Here is an 18,373-nt window from a genome sequence, read left to right on the forward strand (position 1 = left end):
TCTAACGGTTTTGTATCTGCTACTTTTGTTCTTTGTTTTTCAACCTGAAGCATTTAATATATGTAAAAATATATTGTTTTAAAATGGTATGCCATTTCATATTTCTCATCTAACAAACAAGTTTCCCAACGGTCTTCTCCAACAAACTCAGCGTACATTTCAAATAAAATAAAAAAATGTCACTTTTTTTAAAATAAATTTTTTATTTCATGCAATGTTTTATTTCTGTGCCGTCTTCAAGTATGCCCCAATATTTCCTTTTCGATATTACATGAACTTCGGAAAATACCTTATCTAGCTTAAAACAGCCCATCTTTTCACCGACCATTCCCATTTCAATGAGTTTGTTGTATCCTTCTTCGTTCGTCATGAGTGCGTCAATGTTCTCATAGTAAACCTTGACTTTGGATTTGACTTCGGAGAAGAATTTGTTGTAGTTGTCAAGGACTGCCTTTGCGAACTGAGGGTAAGACCAATGTTCGACAATAGGTTTTAATGTGGTTACTAAGCCACTTTGACCTTGAGTGAATTCGTACTTCAAAACAAAAGGAGAAAACCTTTCAACAAAGTTGTCGACCTTCTCATAATGTTTACTCTTCATCTCTTGAGGTTTCTTAATGGAATATCCCCATGTCGAATTCATAAGCAATTTGAGTGTCATTGCAAGTTTGGGGTTTGAAGCTTTCCTAATATCATACAGTTGTTGTATGACTTTTCCAACTGTATAGTTCCTTCCCGGGAACTCACCATCTTCGTTTGGAATTCCAGTCGGAATATATTGGACAAACCTCATGTATGCAGCGTTAAGGTCGACATAGTATATCTTTTCATCTGAGTCGAACTTGTCGCAACCAATTGGTCCAGTTTGTGGAAATTCAAGTGAGTCTCTTATCTTCTGAGAAACTTCTCCTGTTATCTCATAAACATCGTCGAAGCAACCTGTTTCATATAAAACCTTCTGACCTAACTCAGATGCTCTCCAATACAATTTGACGTCAATTGGATGTCTCAATGGAAGTTTGTTTATAGCATCTTGAAGTTCTTGCAACCTCATTGGAAGTTCTTCTGGTTCAGGTTGGTATCCGAACATACCAACTCCTTGTGGAACTGTGTACTTCTTTTGTACTAGAACTTTGTCTGGAACAACTTTTGGTCTTGCTAACAATGAAAAGTTTGTTTCGTCTTTTGGTACAAAAGTTTCTGTCAGCTTGTCATCTGGAATTGGTTCCAACAAACCTTTCTCGAAAAGAATGTTTACAGCTCTGACAATGTTGCACTTACTTTTACCAAAGAATGGGTTTGTAAGACTTTCGTTCAACATGAAGTGGTTGTGGACAATTACAATCTTCAACCATGGTAAGTCTTTGTCAACAACATAGTCGTCATGTGAAGAACCTTTAGCTGTAGGTATGTTGACTCGGATATTGACATTTGCCAACGGTGCAATTTTTGCCAATTGACCTCTGAGAATGTACCTTGTCTTCACACATGACTCAAGATACTTCATCTTCTCATCTGTAACAAGACCAGAGTTCCTGAGACATGTAAGAATACAAGGTTCATTGACAATTGTTTCAATTGAATTGTAAATTCCATACCTTGTCAAGTCAATGTCAGACTTATTTATGAACGGGAAGTATCCAGCATGTTGTCTGACTGCTTGAGGGTTAGGTTGGTACCATTCGAACTTGACACTTGCAATTCCTTCAATTGCATTCAAAATGTCTGAGTCGGAGTCAACCATTTGTTCTCTCTTTGTAGTCTTGAAAGCGTCAAGAAGTTTTGCGGCTGTTTGTTCATTGCCATGTGCATAGTAAATGTGACCATCCAAATCTGTTATGGTCAATCTGAGATTGTGTCCTTTCTTATTTCCGTCTTGAATTGCAGCAAGTACTCCCATGAAGCCTTCTTTGTTCTTTCCTTCGTCAAAGTTTACTGTAAAGGTTCGACCAGATGTAAATTGACTTCTAACTTCACGATACTTTTCATATGCATATCTTGTTCTTTCCATGGGAGCATGTGCGTCTTCACCTTTTCCTTTTTTCCTTCTCAAAGGATGCAATTGTTCGTCATGTTTCCAGTAGAATCTGGCAAAGCCGTCGTGTCCTTCAACTTGAGGTTCACTAACATCGAAAGGCATGTCCATAAGACGTTCTTCTTCTAACCTCTCTAGTCTGTTTGGATAATTGGCACGTGCTGTTTCCAAATCCATTTCGTAGCGAAGACCAGACAATTTGTCATAGACTTTTATGGGTCTTCCCTTCCTATATTTAAAATTCTTCGAAACTCTCCAACCATATCTTTGTAACTCTGCTTTTATTCTAGCAGACTTTCTATCCATTCTATATGGGGGCATTTTTATAAAAATAAAAAATATTTTTTTTCTTTACTTTACATAACCGCCTGCTGCTATCAGTCTTTGACGCCAACCCATACAAAAAAAAAAAAAAAAAGGTAGTGGGGCTTCCAGGCGCGTTGCGCCCTCTAGCCCCGAAGATGTTTAGTATAAAACCGCTTTTTAACTTCACTTAAAATGCCACGTAAGCTACGTAAGAATATACGTAAGAGGAAGAGAGCATTGAAACATCCAATAGTAAAACTGACACCACAACAACAGTTGCAACAACAAATGCTGAATGACCCCACTATGTTGCAACAAATGTCAAGCAATCCTATGCTTTTAAACCGAGTTTTTGGTGCACAGAGTGGAGGTTTAAGAGCGGCACTTTTAGCAAAAATGGCAGGCTATGGTGGAGCTGCAGACGGAACAGCTTATAACCCTCAAAGTCAAATGAATTTGAGTTCACTCAAAAATCAAATATCAGATGTCAAAAAGTCAAACATAGACATACAGAAACAAATAAGTGAAAACGAAAAGAAACTAGAATATGACAGACACACAAAGAAACTCAATGAGTTAAACGTAGAGAAAAAGAAGAAAGAAGAACAACTGAAAGAACTAAGTACAGAGGAATATGCGAAAAAAGTGTCAGAAAAAGCAGCAGAAGTAGCAAAAATGGAACAAGATGTTATAAATTTGAAAAACCATACTACTCAATATAAAGTACTGAAAGATGAAGAGATAAAACAAAAAGTCCTGAAGACATATATGGATAGCGATGAGTATAAAAAAGAAGTTGAAGCAAATGTAAAGACAGAAAAACTTTTACAGTTGCAAAACCAAACCGTACAGTATGAAAACTTAGCACAAGAAAGTAAAAATAACGACGCAGCCATGCAAAAGGCAATGAAAAGCGCAGAATATATAAAAGCTAATAATGACTGGTTAGATGCCCAAGCCAACGCTAAAGCAGCCCAACTTATAGGGTCAATAAGGACAAAATACAAGCGGATGAAGACAGTTCAAATGAAGCTTTAATGAATGCTGACTTTAAAATGCCTTCGAAGCTCTTCATAGTAAGGTGAAACTAGTGAACGACTTCTCATCTGGAAAGAAACTGAAGTCTGAAGGTTTCGACAAAGAGTTAAGAGAAGTAGCACAAAATATGACGAAAATAACAGATGCAGCAACGAGACAGGCAGTTCAAAGTGCCTATGACGCCGTTAGAGCAACTGTTGTGGAAAGTCAAGAAAAAGAGTTACAACAGACCAAAACAGACCTAGTAAATGCTTTCTTAAAAACGAAAAGTCAGGTAGGACATTATGCTGCAGATGGAACATATGTGCCAGCTGGTGGAACTTATATACCACCAAACCCTCCAAGAGAAGCACCTGCACCAGGACTACCTAAAACATTTACATCGTCACATGGACACAGACACAGGCATGCACCAAAACCAACACAACAACAACAGTTCAAAATCCAGCACCACAACAACAACCAAAACCAACAGTTCAAAACCTGCACAGCAACCAACAGTTCAAAATCCAGCACAGCAACCAACAGTTCAAAACCCTGCACAACAACAACCACAAACAGAGCAAGGACATAAAAGAAGTAGAGAAAAAGGAAACCAAGAATTCTTAAAAATGCTTAAGGAAGATTATGGTTACCCAGATACTCTTGACTTTAGTGACAGATATAAAGAAGCTATTAGAAAGTTCAAGGAAGGAAATACTGACCCGAACCTATTTAGCTTTATGGTTCAGCACCAAATGGGATATAATCTCAAACCTGGAAAATACAAGCTCGCTAAGGGATATGATTTAATAGCATATCATCCAAATGACATGAATGAATTTACTCCGAGATATTTGGTGTCAGAGCTAAATGATAATTCAACTCTCTTCATGAAACGCGTAAAAATAGAGACGGAACGAAAGAAGAAAGGTTTATGAGTCCGGATGACTTAGATAGGGAACTTGTTAAAAACGGTCTCGGAATATATGAAATGCCAGCAGATGAGGTACAAGAAACTCCACAGGAAGAAGTTCAGATACAACCAGACATGGAAGAAATAGTTCAGCAACAACAGCTAGAAGAGCCTGAAGGAAACGAACAAGTCCCTCCTTTGGAAACTAACTTCACAGAACTAGATGAAGATTTGGAACAGCCGAAAAATCTTGACCCTCAACAAGTGTATGCGGAGAATATGGAATCTTTCCAAGAGTCTAAGAAAAATTCGGCTGACATAGTAGAAGAATATCGAAAAATGTTCGCCGACATACAAAAGACTCCAACATCAGATGAAAATATTCAGCATAGAATGGAAGTACTGAAAGAAAATGTACGCAAATACAACAATCCTTTTTACTTACGACCATATAACGTTCAATCTTTGGCTGAACTCGGTGAAAATAAAAGGTTAAATTTCAACAAAACATATAGAAATGAAACATTGTTTAAAGTTCATTCAGAACCTAACCAAGATGGAAACAAACCTACTTTTGTTTCTGCAGACTATGGAACTACAATGAAATGGGGTCATAAAGCTAATCCGGATAGGTGGTTCATAAACTTACAACCTCAATTCCAAGAAGTTGTAGACGCAATGGAAGTGAATGGTGAACCAGATATAGCTGGTATTTTAAGCGCGGCTTTAATGCCATTGAAAGATATGAAAGATGCAGATATTTTGGACCAGTATGAAATGAACATGGCTGATGGAAATATAACACCTGACGTTCTAGAACATTTATCTCAAAGAACTACACAGAACCATAGAGATGGTATATTTGGTGAAGAGTTTAGAAAGAAAGTTAGGGAGAGAGAAGGAAGAGAACCTATTGTACATGACCTTGCAAACGAAAGTTTGCAAAATGTCATAAAAACTGACTTTGCAGACAATGAACTGAGAAGGGATGAATATTTAAGAAAACTCAAATGGGCAGTACCAAATGAAATGTTAGTATTGAAAAACATGTTCCATGACAAAATAAAACCAACTACAGAAATAAATGACGCAAGACTGAAACATTGGGTAAAAGCTTTCCCATTCACAAAAGATATTATTGGTAACATGGAAAGAAAACCAGAATGGCTACAAAAACATATATTTGGAAACGAGCTTATTCCATATGGACAAGCTCTGTTTGAAGAGCTTGAACCGGAAACTCAGGAAAGAGTCATGCAAACAATAAGCGAAGACTCAAGTACAAACTATGACAAAATCTTTCTAGGATATAGGTTACCTGAGATGGGCGACCAGAGCCCAAAGGCAAAAAGGACATGGGAAATTTACAACATATTAGGTGAACATGAGGCAAAGATGCAACAACTTGAAGCAGAGGGCAAGTTACCAAAAGCGACACCAAAGAAGAAGAGAAGAGTAGAACAAAGTGAAAGTAGTGAAGAAGTAACTTCATCTAGTGAAAGTAGTGGCAATGAAGGAAAAAGAAGAGTTAAAAACTCAGTCAGGAAGAAAGTAAAGCTTGGTCCGAGTGGGTTCTATTATGATATATAAATCCAACTATTCTATATTTTTACCCATATGAAATGTACGCCGCTCAGAATATAACGCCAACAGTTTTGGATGCCATGAACGGAAATGTTTCCGAATGGTATAACGAATGCGACAATGCCATTAGAAGGTCAGAAATAGTTCCTGGAACTTACGAATATACAACTGCTGTTTCTTATGGAAACGTAGGTGAGTTTGGAGAAGGTTCTTCAACAACAGTAGATATTGCTTGCGACAGGTTTCATATTCTTTCTATTGACAACTCATTCTTATACGTGGAACAAGACATTGAAATAAAACCTTCTGCCAAGTTGTCTGACAAGAAAGGTTGCAATGGAATTTTCTATGTCGGATACCAATATGCTCCAGAAGTTTTCATGGGATATAAGATATATTCTAACTCTGACTTAGTTCAAACAGTAACATGGGCAAACTATGAATGGTTCGCTTTGAGAAACTCAGTACAACCACAAGCTAGAGAACAAACAGACCAGTATGCAACTATTGAGAAAATAAGAAGACTTGACCCTAACGTTCCAGGAGTTTATGTTAACCTTTCTGGACAAACTGCAGCAGCAGTAACCAAAGTAAAACTGAAACTTAGAGTTCCTTTGTCATCTTTCCTCATCTTCAGGTTTTTAAGATACTTGCCAAACTGGGCAGGAAAAATTTCTATCGAACTTACTCCAAGCAAAAATAACTTAGTCATTGCACCAACACAAGACCCATTCAGCATTACTGTAGCTGGAACTGGTGGAGCCAAGTTCTGTGACTTTTGCAAAGACAAAGTTGACTTAGACTTTGGTTTCTCAAACCTCAACACTGAAGTAAACTATTATTTCAATGCTGCTGGAGATGCTTGGGACCCAGTTAAGTTCACATGCGAACAGTTTGAATGCAAGAGAATAGAAAGCAGACTTGCAGTCTATATGTTGGACCCAGATATTTCAAATGCTTTAGCTGCCAAATATATTGCAGTTCCACTTATGTTCCCTATACACCAAATATCTGTCAAAGACTTTGCAGGTGAAGTTGGAAACCAAAGTGCTGACCCAGGTGCAAGAACAGATATTGCTTTAACAACTGCAATGAAACATGCAGATACTATGTTTGTACTGTTCAGACGAACTATAAATGACTATTCTTGTTTCTACAACCCTGGTATTAAATATCATATAAACATAGATGGCAAATATTATCCAAGAGAAGAATATTCTACAGTTGAGGATATGAGGTCATACAACTTGACATTAGATGCTATGAACTTTAACAACAACTTCACAACAACCATTAACCCTGAAATGCAAAGTTCTATTATGCCATATGTGAAAGTATGGACTCATACAGGAGGTCAAAAAACTCAATATACAAATGGAGACCGTTCAAACTTTTGGCTTGGCATTCCATTTGCTGACTCAGAAGACTTTATGGGTGGTATTTCAACTGTTGGTACAGTTCAAATACAATATACTGGTGACAGAGACGGTCCAGATGAATTGAAAGCAAAGAAGTTTACAAAACCAATAGCACTTTTCACGGAAGATGCTCTTTTGAAGATTCGTTCGATGAAACCTGCTGGGGCTCCTCAGATTGGCATAACGACAGCTTCCATCGAGCAGATTTTGGCAGCAGGTCAGTAAGTTGTTCTTGAACTGACTTCTCTCCGTCAAATATTGACAGTACGCCAGTTTTGACATAATATTGTATTATAAAACTTTCCTTTAGTAATACTGTAAGTTTTGAAGTTATATTTTTGTCTGCTTCAAGAACTTTCACCATTTCAGTTATACCAACTTTCTTTGCTTTATGAAAATATTTTGGTTCAGCAAATATTGCTATTCTATAACATTTTCCATTGTTTGTGTAAAGAACTATTCTGTCAATGTATTTGTATTGTTTGTGAGTATAAACTTTGTTCTGCTTCAATTCAATAAGATATCCGAATACGTCCATCTTTTTATTCTAAGTAAAATGTCATTTCCGAAAAATAGAAGCGTAAGTGTTTCAAAAGGTTTAATGGCGGTGGCAGATGTGAAGTTAAATTCACCAACTCAAACAAACAGTCAAAGTGTTATTGTCAATGTCAAAGACAGAGATGTTGAAGTGGGGAAACCATACAAAGACGAAGATGGTATAACAATTGTTCCTGTAAAAGAACCAACATATCCTGAAGTTAACAGAGACTTAAGTTCTGTTGCAGATATTCGAAACGACTACCAACAACTGAAAGACAAACTTCAAACTCAGGAGAAGATTTGTCAAGCTTTAAGTATAATGTTAAACTTGGTCGAACACAACCCTGTAAAAGTGAACTCATATGTCATTGCACCTCATGAAGTTTTGAAAGAACTATTGAAACTTTTGACAGAGGCAGACGATATAAACATCAAAGAAATAGAACCCGACATTAGTTGCTGTGGTGTTTCATATAATGTCATTGACAAGATATACGTTATGAAAGGAGGTGAAACGTTGAACTTAAAATATAGTTTCCCAGACGTTATAAAAATATTTGACGACCACAACATTTCATTAAAATTTATTTGCTAAGTAAATGGCAGAAGACATAATGGTTTATACTATTACGACTAAAAACCCTGAGTCATATAATTCTATAACAACAAACTTACAAAGTCCTCAAGGACGATATTGTAAACTAACCTTAAACACAATGACGACTAAAGCCTGTTTTGCTCTTTTGACACCAGAAGACTTTATTGTTGTGAATGGTAAAAAATACTCCTTTGAAGATACTTACTCAGATATACCACCAACAGGTTTTGTTGACTTATTTAATACTTTAAGTACAGGTGTAACATGTGCTGCAACTAGAGCAGGTTTCATTATGTTTGGATGTCCGACTGAGTTTACTATAAACAATATGAGCTATAATACAAAACTTATATCTGGTTTTTACTACCAACAGTTTCCTATAACAGGAAAAGGTGTCATACAAGGAATGTCTATTCCATTGACATTAAGCACACCAATCTTATATATTGTTTCAAACTTAGGTTCAAAGTGTTATTCGAATGTCGACAGAAACTATTATGACCAAAAGATACTTATGCGTATAAACAATACTTTCTCTGCTGGTTTGCCTATTGTTCATTCGAATGCAGAATTTTCAACCTTAGTGAACTCAAACACTTTGGCAAGTATAACGTTGACATTAGTTGACGCAAACTTTGTTCCTGTAAAACTTTTATGTCCTATGTATTTGTCAATGACGGCAGAAAGTTTCGAATTGGAAGATGCAACTGGTGAAAGTATTGTATTACAAGAACAACTTCAACAACAAATAGCTCAAGAACAACAAATGCAACAAATGGAACAACAAAGTCAAGAATAAAAAAAATATTATTTTTTTTTATTTTTATAAAAATGTACAGAATAGATGTTTCAGATTTTTATGACTTCCAAGCATTCAGAAATATGTGTCCATTTCGAGACTATAACAAAGCAGTCGAGAATTTGAAACGTTTAGTCATTTATGTCGACTCTGCCCCAGAATGTTATGTTATGAAAGAATGGGATGTTGTCTTTAACAAACCAAGAGCAACAATAGTGTCTGAACAAGAATGTAGACAGAAACTTAAGAAAATAAAAGTTGTACAAGTTGGAATGAAGATGTTAGATGCTTGGGATATCTTATTGTCAAAACTTGAAGATTTTTTCAGTTCGTGGTATAAAGTTTTATACACCTTCTCCAAACTTCTATTCTATCTTCACTGGATATAAATATGAACAAGTAGAATGGAAACACAGTATTATAGAAGCTTGGTTAGACCATGTCAAAGAAATTATATGCAATGGAAACGAAAGAGGCTATGAGTATATCTTATGTTGGTTTGCAAACATCTTACAACATCCAAGTGCTAAAAATGAAACTGCTCTCATTATAATTGGAAAACAAGGAACTGGTAAGAACACATTCTTTACAGATATCTTGTGCAAACTGTTAGAAGGTTATTCGAATCCGAATATGACAAACTTAGAAAACATCTGTGGCAAGTTTAACTCCTCAATAGAGAATATGAAACTTATAGTTTGCAATGAACTTCAAAGTATAGATACAACAAAAGTTTTGAACTCAAATGCTTTGAAGAGTCTTATAACAGACAAAGTTGGAGTTGTTGAAAGAAAGTATAAAGACCAAAGAGTTAGTGAAAATGTTGCAAACTTCATTATGGTTTCAAACAATGCTGTTCCGATGAAGTTAGAAAGTTCTGACAGAAGATATGTAGTTGTCAGAACGTCAGATTCTCATATGCAAGATACAGAATATTTTGACGACTTAGCAGAAACTTTGACATCTGACTTTTACAACCACTTGTTCTCATATTTCATGACATTAGATATTTCTAAGTTCAATCCAAGACAAATTCCACATACCGAAGAGAGACAAACATTGTTAGAAGCAAACAAGAGTGTATATGAACTGTTCATAGATGAAACTGACTTTGTGTCATTAGATGAAAGGTCTTTATATGATGAATATAAACAATATTGTCAAGAATATGGTTATATGGCAGCTTCTAAACGTACATTCTTGGCAAATGTCAAAAGTCTTTTAGATGTTCAGAATGGTGTATATACAAAGAAAATTTTTTCTGAGTAAATTAAAAAAAAATATTTTTTTATCCGATAGAAAAGATGACGAAATTCATCTCAGTAAATAAGTACATGACAGAAGTCAAAGATAAGTTAGCTCCATTCGCATATTTGAATGTTTACTTCTACAATTTTGAAAAGTCTACATTTGACAAAATTTGGAACATTGCACCAGTTAAGTTTGCTGTTGTTAGAAAAAGTGGTGCAACTTTTGAAGACTTATACATTGACGGTATGTTGACAGTCAAAGAAAATTTTGACAGAAAGTTCTCAAAACTCGAAGAAGGTAAAGCATACAAACTTGTTATACCTTATGAACCAAAGAAAGCAGACGACTATGAATATTATGAGTCTAAGATAGTTGAAGTTCAAGGTAAGTTGGGTAAAAAATTTTAGAGTCTAAGCCAGTGTTTACTCCTAAAGAGGAAGAGAACATTGACATTGACCCAGAAATGTTCTAAAAATAAAATTTTATTTTTACATATCAAATTTCTTTTTCTCTGGAACTGGTTCAGGTTCTTTCTTCTCTTCTTCTACTTTCTTTTCTTTCTTCTTCTTTTCTGGTGGAGTTATGTCAAATTTGGCGCAACCATATTTATGTAAAAGTTCTTTGTCCTTTAATAGCTCATCTATTCTGTTTTCTATTTCATCTTCAAGAACAGCGCATGTGTCTTCTTTGCATTCTAAGAACTTTTGTTGGACTTCATCTTTCCAATCGGCGTCATCTCTGTCAACAAGCCTGTCATTGACAAATTTTAAGACTGCTCTGCTTAATGTTTTATGGTTCTTGTCATATTCCCAGAAACAGAACTTTAGAACAAATTCACCTTTCTTGTTTACACTATGTAAGATTTTATGGTCGACAGATGTTTTGCTGTCAAAAAGTTTGTCTCGAATATAGATAGCGAAATCGCTAGACATTTTCTAAAAGATAAAAATTTTAATTTTTCTAAAAATATGTTAGAAAAAAAGTTTGCTGACATTGACAAGAAATTTGAGAATGTTTTAAACAAGAACAAGAGGAAGTTAGAAAATGCTCAGATAAAGCCTATACATGAAAAGTTCTTATTTGCTCAGAATGGTATAACAGGTCTAATTGCACCACCTGGGTCTGGTAAGACTTTCACTTATCTTAAAATGGCTGCACAACAACAAGAACTAGATGAGAAGAACCATTCTATGAGTTAGTTGTTATTTGTAGTACTTCTGGTCAATTTGACCAAACCGTCAATTCGTTCAAAGATATTATAAAGAAGTCTAAGTTAGTATGTATAAAGGATACTGAGTTGTTAGATTGGATAAAGAAGTACCAAAGAAGAGTTTTGAAGTATATGCTATAAATGAGTATATAAATTCTAAGTTCAAAGACCCTAATGAGGAAATGCAGAGAATATTAGAGAAGAAACACTTCAGAAACAAACAGAAAGAGATAGAATACATTTCGAAGAAATTGCAATCTTACGATTGGAAAACGTACCCTCATAGGTGTCTTCTTATCTTAGATGATTTCGCCTCTCATCCTTTGTTAAAGAACAGAGAACAAGACATGTGTCGAATTCTTAAGAAGCTCAGACACTTTAACATCTCAGTTGTCATTTGTGTACAGACAGCAAAGAGTTTAAGTAAGGATGTTAAAAGAATACTTACTGACATAATACTTTTCCCCGGATTGTCCGAAGACGATTTCATGGAACTTATGAAAGAGTCCATGGCAGGTAAGTTTGACAGACATGAACTATGGGAGAAGTACAAAGTCATACAAGACCCTCATACTTCTTTTCAGAATTCATATCTACGCAAACAAAGTTCAAATTGTAAAAAGTCAAGCTTGAAAAATAAAGAGTTCATTTACTCTGCTTGTTTGAAGTTGTCAAAATACTCTGTTATTTTTTCTTTCAGTAGCGGTAAGTCTTCTTTGAAGGTAAGTATTGTACAACCTTTCATATCATAGTGTGTTTGAGGTAACGTATCTTGAACTATTTGTTTCACATCTTCATTCGGTGTCATTGAAATCGGTAAGTTTTCGCGATAGAACCAATTTCTGTCATATTTGTAAATCTTAGCAAGGTCATAAAAGCTTTTGTTGTTTCTTCTGACTAAATGCAACATAACCATATCTCTGTCTTCTTCATTTTCCATCTCTTCAGTATAAATCATATACTTATAGTTCTTTTCCTTTCCTTTTGGTACCGAACGTGGTATTCTTTTCTGAATGCTTTTGTCTTTTGCTTCAAGCTTGTTTTCCATCTCTTCACGTTCTTGTCTATGAATTTCGTCAAGAAGTCTGTAAATATACCAAGCATAACGAGGCGAAGCCCACATTGCAACAGCATTTACAAGAAGTCTATGTACATAATATCCTCTCAAACCGTTTGGCAATTTTTCACGATTTTCATAGAGTTTTGGCGACTGCGGTTTTTTACCTACTCGCTGTTCTTCACGATTTTCATAGAGTTTTGGCGACTGCGGTTTTTTACCTACTCGCTGTTCTTCACTGTTTTCATAGAGTTTTGGCGACTGCGGTTTTTTACCTACTCGCTGTTCTTCACGATTTTCATAGAGTTTTGGCGACTGTGGTTTTTTACCTACTCGCTGTTCTTCACTGTTTTCATAGAGTTTTGGCGACTGTGGTTTTTTACCTACTCGAGTTTTTGCGACTACGAGAAAATCCGTAGTCGAATTTTCAGCTTCATTTAATAGTTCAATAGTGCTTTGGTTCCTAAACCAGTCTTGTGGTTTCTTAGTATCTGGAGCAAAACATGCTGTCAAAATACTTTGCATTTGGTACATGTCATCTTTGACTGAACGAATGAGACGGAGTTGTTTGTTAAACTGTATGTACTCGTATTCTTCATTTATAGCTTCATGGACTATAACTGTTGTTGTGTTCTCTGTTGTTGACATATCTGTCTTTACATACAAAATAAAAAAATAAATAAAAATAAAACTAACTTTATTTTTTCTATCTTAAGGAAATTCATGATTTTTGTGCTGAATTCAATAAAAATATATTTTAGGTGAAGCCCACATTGCAACAGCATTTACAAGAAGTCTATGTACATAATATCCTTTCAAACCAGGAGCCAAATTCTTGCGATTTTCATACGGAATCTCTTCTCTCGGTTTTCCGAGGGAAGCAAGCATATGAGGAAATTCATGAATTTTGGTCATTTTTCAGCAAAAATATATTTTAGGTGAAGCCCACATTGCAACAGCATTTACAAGAAGTCTATGTACATAATATCCTTTCAAACCAGGAGCCAAATTCTTGCGATTTTCATACGGAATCTCTTCTCTCGGTTTTCGAGGGAAGCAAGCATATGAGGAAATTCATGATTTTTGGTCATTTTTCAATAAAAATATATTTTAGGTGAAGAGGTGAGATTTCACCTGTTTTTTCACCTAATTTTTCACCTCTTTTTTCACAAACGTTTTACATGGTAAACGTTATTTTTTAAATTTTGTGAAAACTCAACGGTTTGACACAAGCCATATGCCATTTTACTCAGAATTTTGTTGCTGAATTCAATAAAAATATATTTTAGGTGAAGAGGTGAGATCTCACCCGTTTTCTCACCTAATTTTTCACCCCAGTTATATTTTATAAGCGTTTTACATGAATTGTACGATGTATATTTGAAATCCTAAACAGTTTTGTAGCTTCTATTTCTTCTTTTAGTACATCGAATGTTTTAACAATGCCGAAGGTTTCTTTATCTTCTTCTTGACGTCAGATAGAAGGAAATCGTCAGCAGTTGGATAGTTTTTGTTCAGAAATTCTAACATGTCCATTTTATTTTCTACCGGCTTCTCTGCTGCCTTTCTTTCTTTAAATCTGCATAGTCGTTTCTCATTCTTTCTATCTCTTTGACGGAGTAGTTATATTTCCTCATTGCTGCTTTACATTTAGAACATTGCGGGTTCATTTTTGCGTTATATTCTGAAACCTTTACCTGCTAAAACAACCAAGGCGTCAATGGTTTTCTTTAAATCTGAAGCAGCTGGTTTTATCTGTTCATGCCATACCTTACCTCTTCTATCTTTATCTCTTATCTGCCATACACATTTTGCAGCTAATGAAACAAAGTTGTCGTATGTCTTAAACTCCCCAGATTATATATGTCAGAGATGTTCTTATATACCATGTCGCAATCTTTGTCCATAACTTTATGGTTGCAATGAAAAACCAAGGAATTCATAATTTACCTTTCGTATGAACTTCTTTATTTCTACTGAGTCAGTTGCTTTGACTTCAATTTCATCGAATTCAGGAATAGTGAGCTTTTGTTGTTGGATTTCAGGTAGTTTAAGCAAATGGTCGATGAGGTCCTCCATTTCATAAAGATACTGTTCATTTGTTTCATCTTTCGCACTACAGTCTAAATTACTTGTTAAAAGTTCCTGCTTTATCTTCTGGATTTCTGTTTTCGAAGTATATGAAGAAGGAATGAAGCTTTTCATTTCTACTACATAGATGTTGGATCTATGACTAACGAGTTTTGGGTGCTGTGTTTTGAATTGTTGTTGTGCGACTGTGTGACATTTCTGTTCTTTTATACAAAATAAAAATAAATAAAAATAAAACTAACTTTATTTTTTCTATCTTAAGGAAATTCATGAAAATTCATGAGGGTGAAAAAACAGGTTGAAAAAAGAGGTGAAATCTCACCTCTTCACCTAAATTATATTTTTGCTGAATTCAGCAACAAAATGAACGAGGTCAGGATGTATGTAAATACATTTGAATTCATTCATAACACCCTTTGTAAGCTCATAAAATGCTTGTTTTGAAGGGTCGAGCCACTTTTGGCTCCACCGTATTCTTCAACCAAAAACTCAAGAATTTCCTGCATGAATTTTGTATAAAAAGCAACCGTCTGAATTCAGGACTGTTGCTAATATTCTTCACAAAATGCCTTATATACTCTCCCAGGACTTATTTTCCAACAACTTTCTAAAGTCTTTCCTAAACTGACTGACTGACTGACTGACTGACGGCACAAAGTGGCTTAACGAAAACATTAATATATAAAATTCATGAAAAATTCAAGAGGGTGAAAAAACAGGTGAAAAAAGAGGTGAAATCTCACCTCTTCACCTAAACATTATTTTTGGTGCGGGAACAACTTTCTCTCAATTGGAGCTGTAGCATACTCTTTGCGTAAGCGGTTCAGACCTTCTTCGAAGTCTTGGTCTCTCTTGGACTGAGATTGGAATTGCTGGGGTGGAGCTTGCTGGAACAACCAAGGGTTGGGGCAGTAAGGCATAGGCTGAGGAGGGTAGTTCGGGAAGCCTTGTGGTGGGTAGTAACCTTGAGGTGGAAATTGGTAGTAATTCGGAGGTACTTGCTGGAACTGAGGTTGCTGAGGAGACTGTTGTGGTTCTTTAGGTTCCTCTGGTTTGGGAATGGACTCGGTTGGTGGGACGTCGGACATTGTTCTGAAACAGTACAAATATTGTTCTGAAGCAGTGCAAGTCTTGTTCTGAAAAAGTACAAGTATTGTTCTGAAACAGTACAAGTATTGTTCTGAAAAAGTGCAAGTATTGTTCTGAAAAAGTACAAGTATTGTTCTGAAACAGAAAATTTTTCTCACAAATTGAGAGCTTTTACGGGGAATTTGTTCTGAAAAAGTTCAAGTCTTGTTCTGAAAAAGTTCAAGTCTTGTTCTGAAACAGTACAAGTATTGTTCTGAAAAAGTACAAGACTAGTTCTGAAACAGTACAAGTATTGTTCTGAAAAAGTACAAGACTAGTTCTGAAACAGAACAATGGACAACATCGAGCCATTAGATGAGGCAATTTACCTTATAGAGATAAATGAAGTTGTTAAGCAGTACTTGGGCAAGGACAAAGCCAACAAGTCCCTCGGCTTCTGGTTGTCTGGAAGAGGTGCGCTGAAAATCGAAATTGAAACCGGAATTCCAATTCAAATACCAGAAAACACTCCTGTAGACGACATAAAGGAGATGAAGAAAGAAGCTCTTCTCAAGTTCTTTGCAAAGCGCCCATGGATACAACTTCCAAACAGAGAGAGTCCAATTCCACGAATTATACAAATTCTCAGAGCACTGTTCCATTCTCGGTCAGCCGTTCTACATAACCTCAGAAGGGCGACATCCAACCAGTTCAGTAAACATCTCATTTAACTCACTTTTTTATGTTTTTTGTGAAAGTGTCAAAAATAAATTGTTTTCATGAGTTTTCTACGATGTTAGAAAAAATGTTATTTTCTTAATATCTTCACATTCAATACTTTTTCAGCACTTTTCCGTAGTTATATATGAAAGACAATTCGAGATAAAAGTCATAGTACAATGGAATAATATGTTGCACACCATTTTTGTGAACCAAACTGAAAGTCAGAGAAACTGTTACTAGATGGTTCGTAGAATTTAGAAGCAAAGTCATAAAAGTCCTTACCAATACATAGAAAACTATTGTTGCTTGAACTGAAACTTGCATGACACATAACATTTTGAGGTCAAACACGTTTCTATAAACCATCAAATCTGCTGGTGGAAGTATAAATTTAAATGGACCATCTGGTGGTAATGGTTCGTTCTGGTTTAGTAGTAACCGAAGAAATTGTGCCCAAGAACGTTGTCTACTTCCCAAAATAAAAACTCTGTATCTCTTGGAGGGTTAATTTCAATCTTTTGAAATGAAACGGTGGAGTTCATCTTGTCATATTCTAGTTTCAGATAGTATGTTCCATTTAGTAAAGAGTTGTATTTTTTCTTGAAATTCCCAATAATATTTGTTCATTTGAGTTTGAAAGTCATCTAGAGTTTTCTCAAGACTTTCGTCTGAACGAACTGTAAAGATTCTCATTTCGTCAAATTTGTCTATTAGACCATCAGAACCTTCATACTGCCCATGAAAATATACTGCGAACATAAATGCGTTAGTTCTATTTGAAAACAAAACTCTTCTAAATCTATTGCCTTTGCATCTGAAGGACTTTGAAGCCAACGAATTGGATAGTCAAACCTGTATTCTCGGGATGAAATTTCTTCATCTGAAATAGTCCTACCAGCATTTGTAAAGATATAGTCTAACGGTTTTGTATCTGCTACTTTTGTTCTTTGTTTTTCAACCTGAAGCATTTAATATATGTAAAAATATATTGTTTTAAAATGGTATGCCATTTCATATTTCTCATCTAACAAACAAGTTTCCCAACGGTCTTCTCCAACAAACTCAGCGTACATTTCAAATAAAATAAAAAAAATGTCACTTTTTTTAAAATAAATTTTTTATTTCATGCAATGTTTTATTTCTGTGCCGTCTTCAGTATGCCCCAATATTTCCTTTTCGATATTACATGAACTTCGGAAATACCTTATCTAGCTTAAAACAGCCCATCTTTTCACCGACCATTCCCATTTCAATGAGTTTGTTGTATCCTTCTTCGTTCGTCATGAGTGCGTCAATGTTCTCATAGTAAACCTTGACTTTGGATTTGACTTCGGAGAAGAAAATTTGTTGTAGTTGTCAAGGACTGCCTTTGCGAACTGAGGGTAAGACCAATGTTCGGACAATAGGTTTTTAATGTGGTTACTAAGCCACTTTGACCTTGAGTGAATTCGTACTTCAAAACAAAAGGAGAAAACCTTTCAACAAAGTTGTCGACCTTCTTCATAATGTTTACTCTTCATCTCTTGAGGTTTCTTAATGGAATATCCCCATGTCGAATTCATAAGCAATTTGAGTGTCATTGCAAGTTTGGGGTTTGAAGCTTTCCTAATATCATACAGTTGTTGTATGACTCTTTTCCAACTGTATAGTCCTTCCCGGGAACTCACCATCTTCGTTTGGAATTCCAGTCGGAATATATTGGACAAACCTCATGTATGCAGCGTTAAGGTCGACATAGTATATCTTTTCATCTGAGTCGA

At 35.5% G+C, this 18,373-nt stretch overlaps 11 protein-coding genes and 3 pseudogenes across 14 annotated transcripts, besides 1 other annotated feature; 8 read left to right on the forward strand and 6 right to left on the reverse strand.

The window, feature by feature from the left end:
- Nucleotides 1-202: 202 nt before the first annotated feature.
- On the reverse strand, nucleotides 203-940 carry TVAGG3_0533480 (DNA/RNA polymerases family; the record flags this gene model as incomplete). The annotated part of the gene is made up of 1 exon (XM_051237673.1): nucleotides 203-940. A coding segment is annotated over one exon (738 nt), but the record flags the coding sequence as incomplete, so codon positions are not given.
- Nucleotides 941-1,163: 223 nt separating this feature from the next.
- On the reverse strand, nucleotides 1,164-2,212 carry TVAGG3_0533490 (uncharacterized protein; the record flags this gene model as incomplete). The annotated part of the gene is made up of 1 exon (XM_051237674.1): nucleotides 1,164-2,212. A coding segment is annotated over one exon (1,049 nt), but the record flags the coding sequence as incomplete, so codon positions are not given.
- Nucleotides 2,213-2,533: 321 nt separating this feature from the next.
- Nucleotides 2,534-3,113, forward strand: TVAGG3_0533500 (protein of unknown function, DUF4106 family; the record flags this gene model as incomplete). Its single annotated transcript, XM_051237675.1, has 1 exon — nucleotides 2,534-3,113. A coding segment is annotated over one exon (580 nt), but the record flags the coding sequence as incomplete, so codon positions are not given.
- A 1,704-nt stretch (nucleotides 3,114-4,817) lies between these two features.
- Nucleotides 4,818-18,373: part of a mobile genetic element that runs on past the window's edge.
- On the forward strand, nucleotides 5,897-6,849 carry TVAGG3_0533520 (protein of unknown function, DUF4106 family; the record flags this gene model as incomplete). The annotated part of the gene is made up of 1 exon (XM_051237676.1): nucleotides 5,897-6,849. A coding segment is annotated over one exon (953 nt), but the record flags the coding sequence as incomplete, so codon positions are not given.
- TVAGG3_0533530 (protein of unknown function, DUF4106 family) lies at nucleotides 7,878-8,411 on the forward strand (the record flags this gene model as incomplete). Its single annotated transcript, XM_051237677.1, has 1 exon — nucleotides 7,878-8,411. One exon carries the CDS (start codon nucleotides 7,878-7,880, stop codon nucleotides 8,409-8,411), a length of 534 nt encoding a protein of 177 aa, XP_051095501.1.
- TVAGG3_0533540 (uncharacterized protein) lies at nucleotides 8,821-9,213 on the forward strand (the record flags this gene model as incomplete). The annotated part of the gene is made up of 1 exon (XM_051237678.1): nucleotides 8,821-9,213. The coding sequence occupies one exon, from the start codon at nucleotides 8,821-8,823 to the stop codon at nucleotides 9,211-9,213; it is 393 nt and encodes a 130-aa protein (XP_051095502.1).
- TVAGG3_0533550 (uncharacterized protein) lies at nucleotides 9,898-10,482 on the forward strand (the record flags this gene model as incomplete). The annotated part of the gene is made up of 1 exon (XM_051237679.1): nucleotides 9,898-10,482. The coding sequence occupies one exon, from the start codon at nucleotides 9,898-9,900 to the stop codon at nucleotides 10,480-10,482; it is 585 nt and encodes a 194-aa protein (XP_051095503.1).
- Nucleotides 10,518-10,936, forward strand: TVAGG3_0533560 (annotated as a pseudogene). Its single transcript has one exon. A coding segment is annotated over exon 1 (419 nt).
- TVAGG3_0533570 (uncharacterized protein) lies at nucleotides 10,987-11,396 on the reverse strand (the record flags this gene model as incomplete). The annotated part of the gene is made up of 1 exon (XM_051237680.1): nucleotides 10,987-11,396. A coding segment is annotated over one exon (410 nt), but the record flags the coding sequence as incomplete, so codon positions are not given.
- Nucleotides 11,613-12,228, forward strand: TVAGG3_0533580 (annotated as a pseudogene). The gene has a single exon. A coding segment is annotated over exon 1 (616 nt).
- On the reverse strand, nucleotides 12,324-13,379 carry TVAGG3_0533590 (KilA, N-terminal/APSES-type HTH, DNA-binding family; the record flags this gene model as incomplete). The annotated part of the gene is made up of 1 exon (XM_001290789.1): nucleotides 12,324-13,379. One exon carries the CDS (start codon nucleotides 13,377-13,379, stop codon nucleotides 12,324-12,326), a length of 1,056 nt encoding a protein of 351 aa, XP_001290790.1.
- Nucleotides 14,077-14,638, reverse strand: TVAGG3_0533600 (annotated as a pseudogene). The gene has a single exon. A coding segment is annotated over exon 1 (562 nt).
- Nucleotides 15,806-15,910, reverse strand: TVAGG3_0533610 (uncharacterized protein; the record flags this gene model as incomplete). Its single annotated transcript, XM_051237681.1, has 1 exon — nucleotides 15,806-15,910. A coding segment is annotated over one exon (105 nt), but the record flags the coding sequence as incomplete, so codon positions are not given.
- Nucleotides 16,244-16,608, forward strand: TVAGG3_0533620 (uncharacterized protein; the record flags this gene model as incomplete). Its single annotated transcript, XM_051237682.1, has 1 exon — nucleotides 16,244-16,608. A coding segment is annotated over one exon (365 nt), but the record flags the coding sequence as incomplete, so codon positions are not given.

The sequence above is a fragment of the Trichomonas vaginalis genome, chromosome II, assembly GCF_026262505.1.
Source record: "Trichomonas vaginalis G3 chromosome II, whole genome shotgun sequence".
NCBI classification, from domain to species: Eukaryota; Parabasalia; order Trichomonadida; family Trichomonadidae; genus Trichomonas; species Trichomonas vaginalis.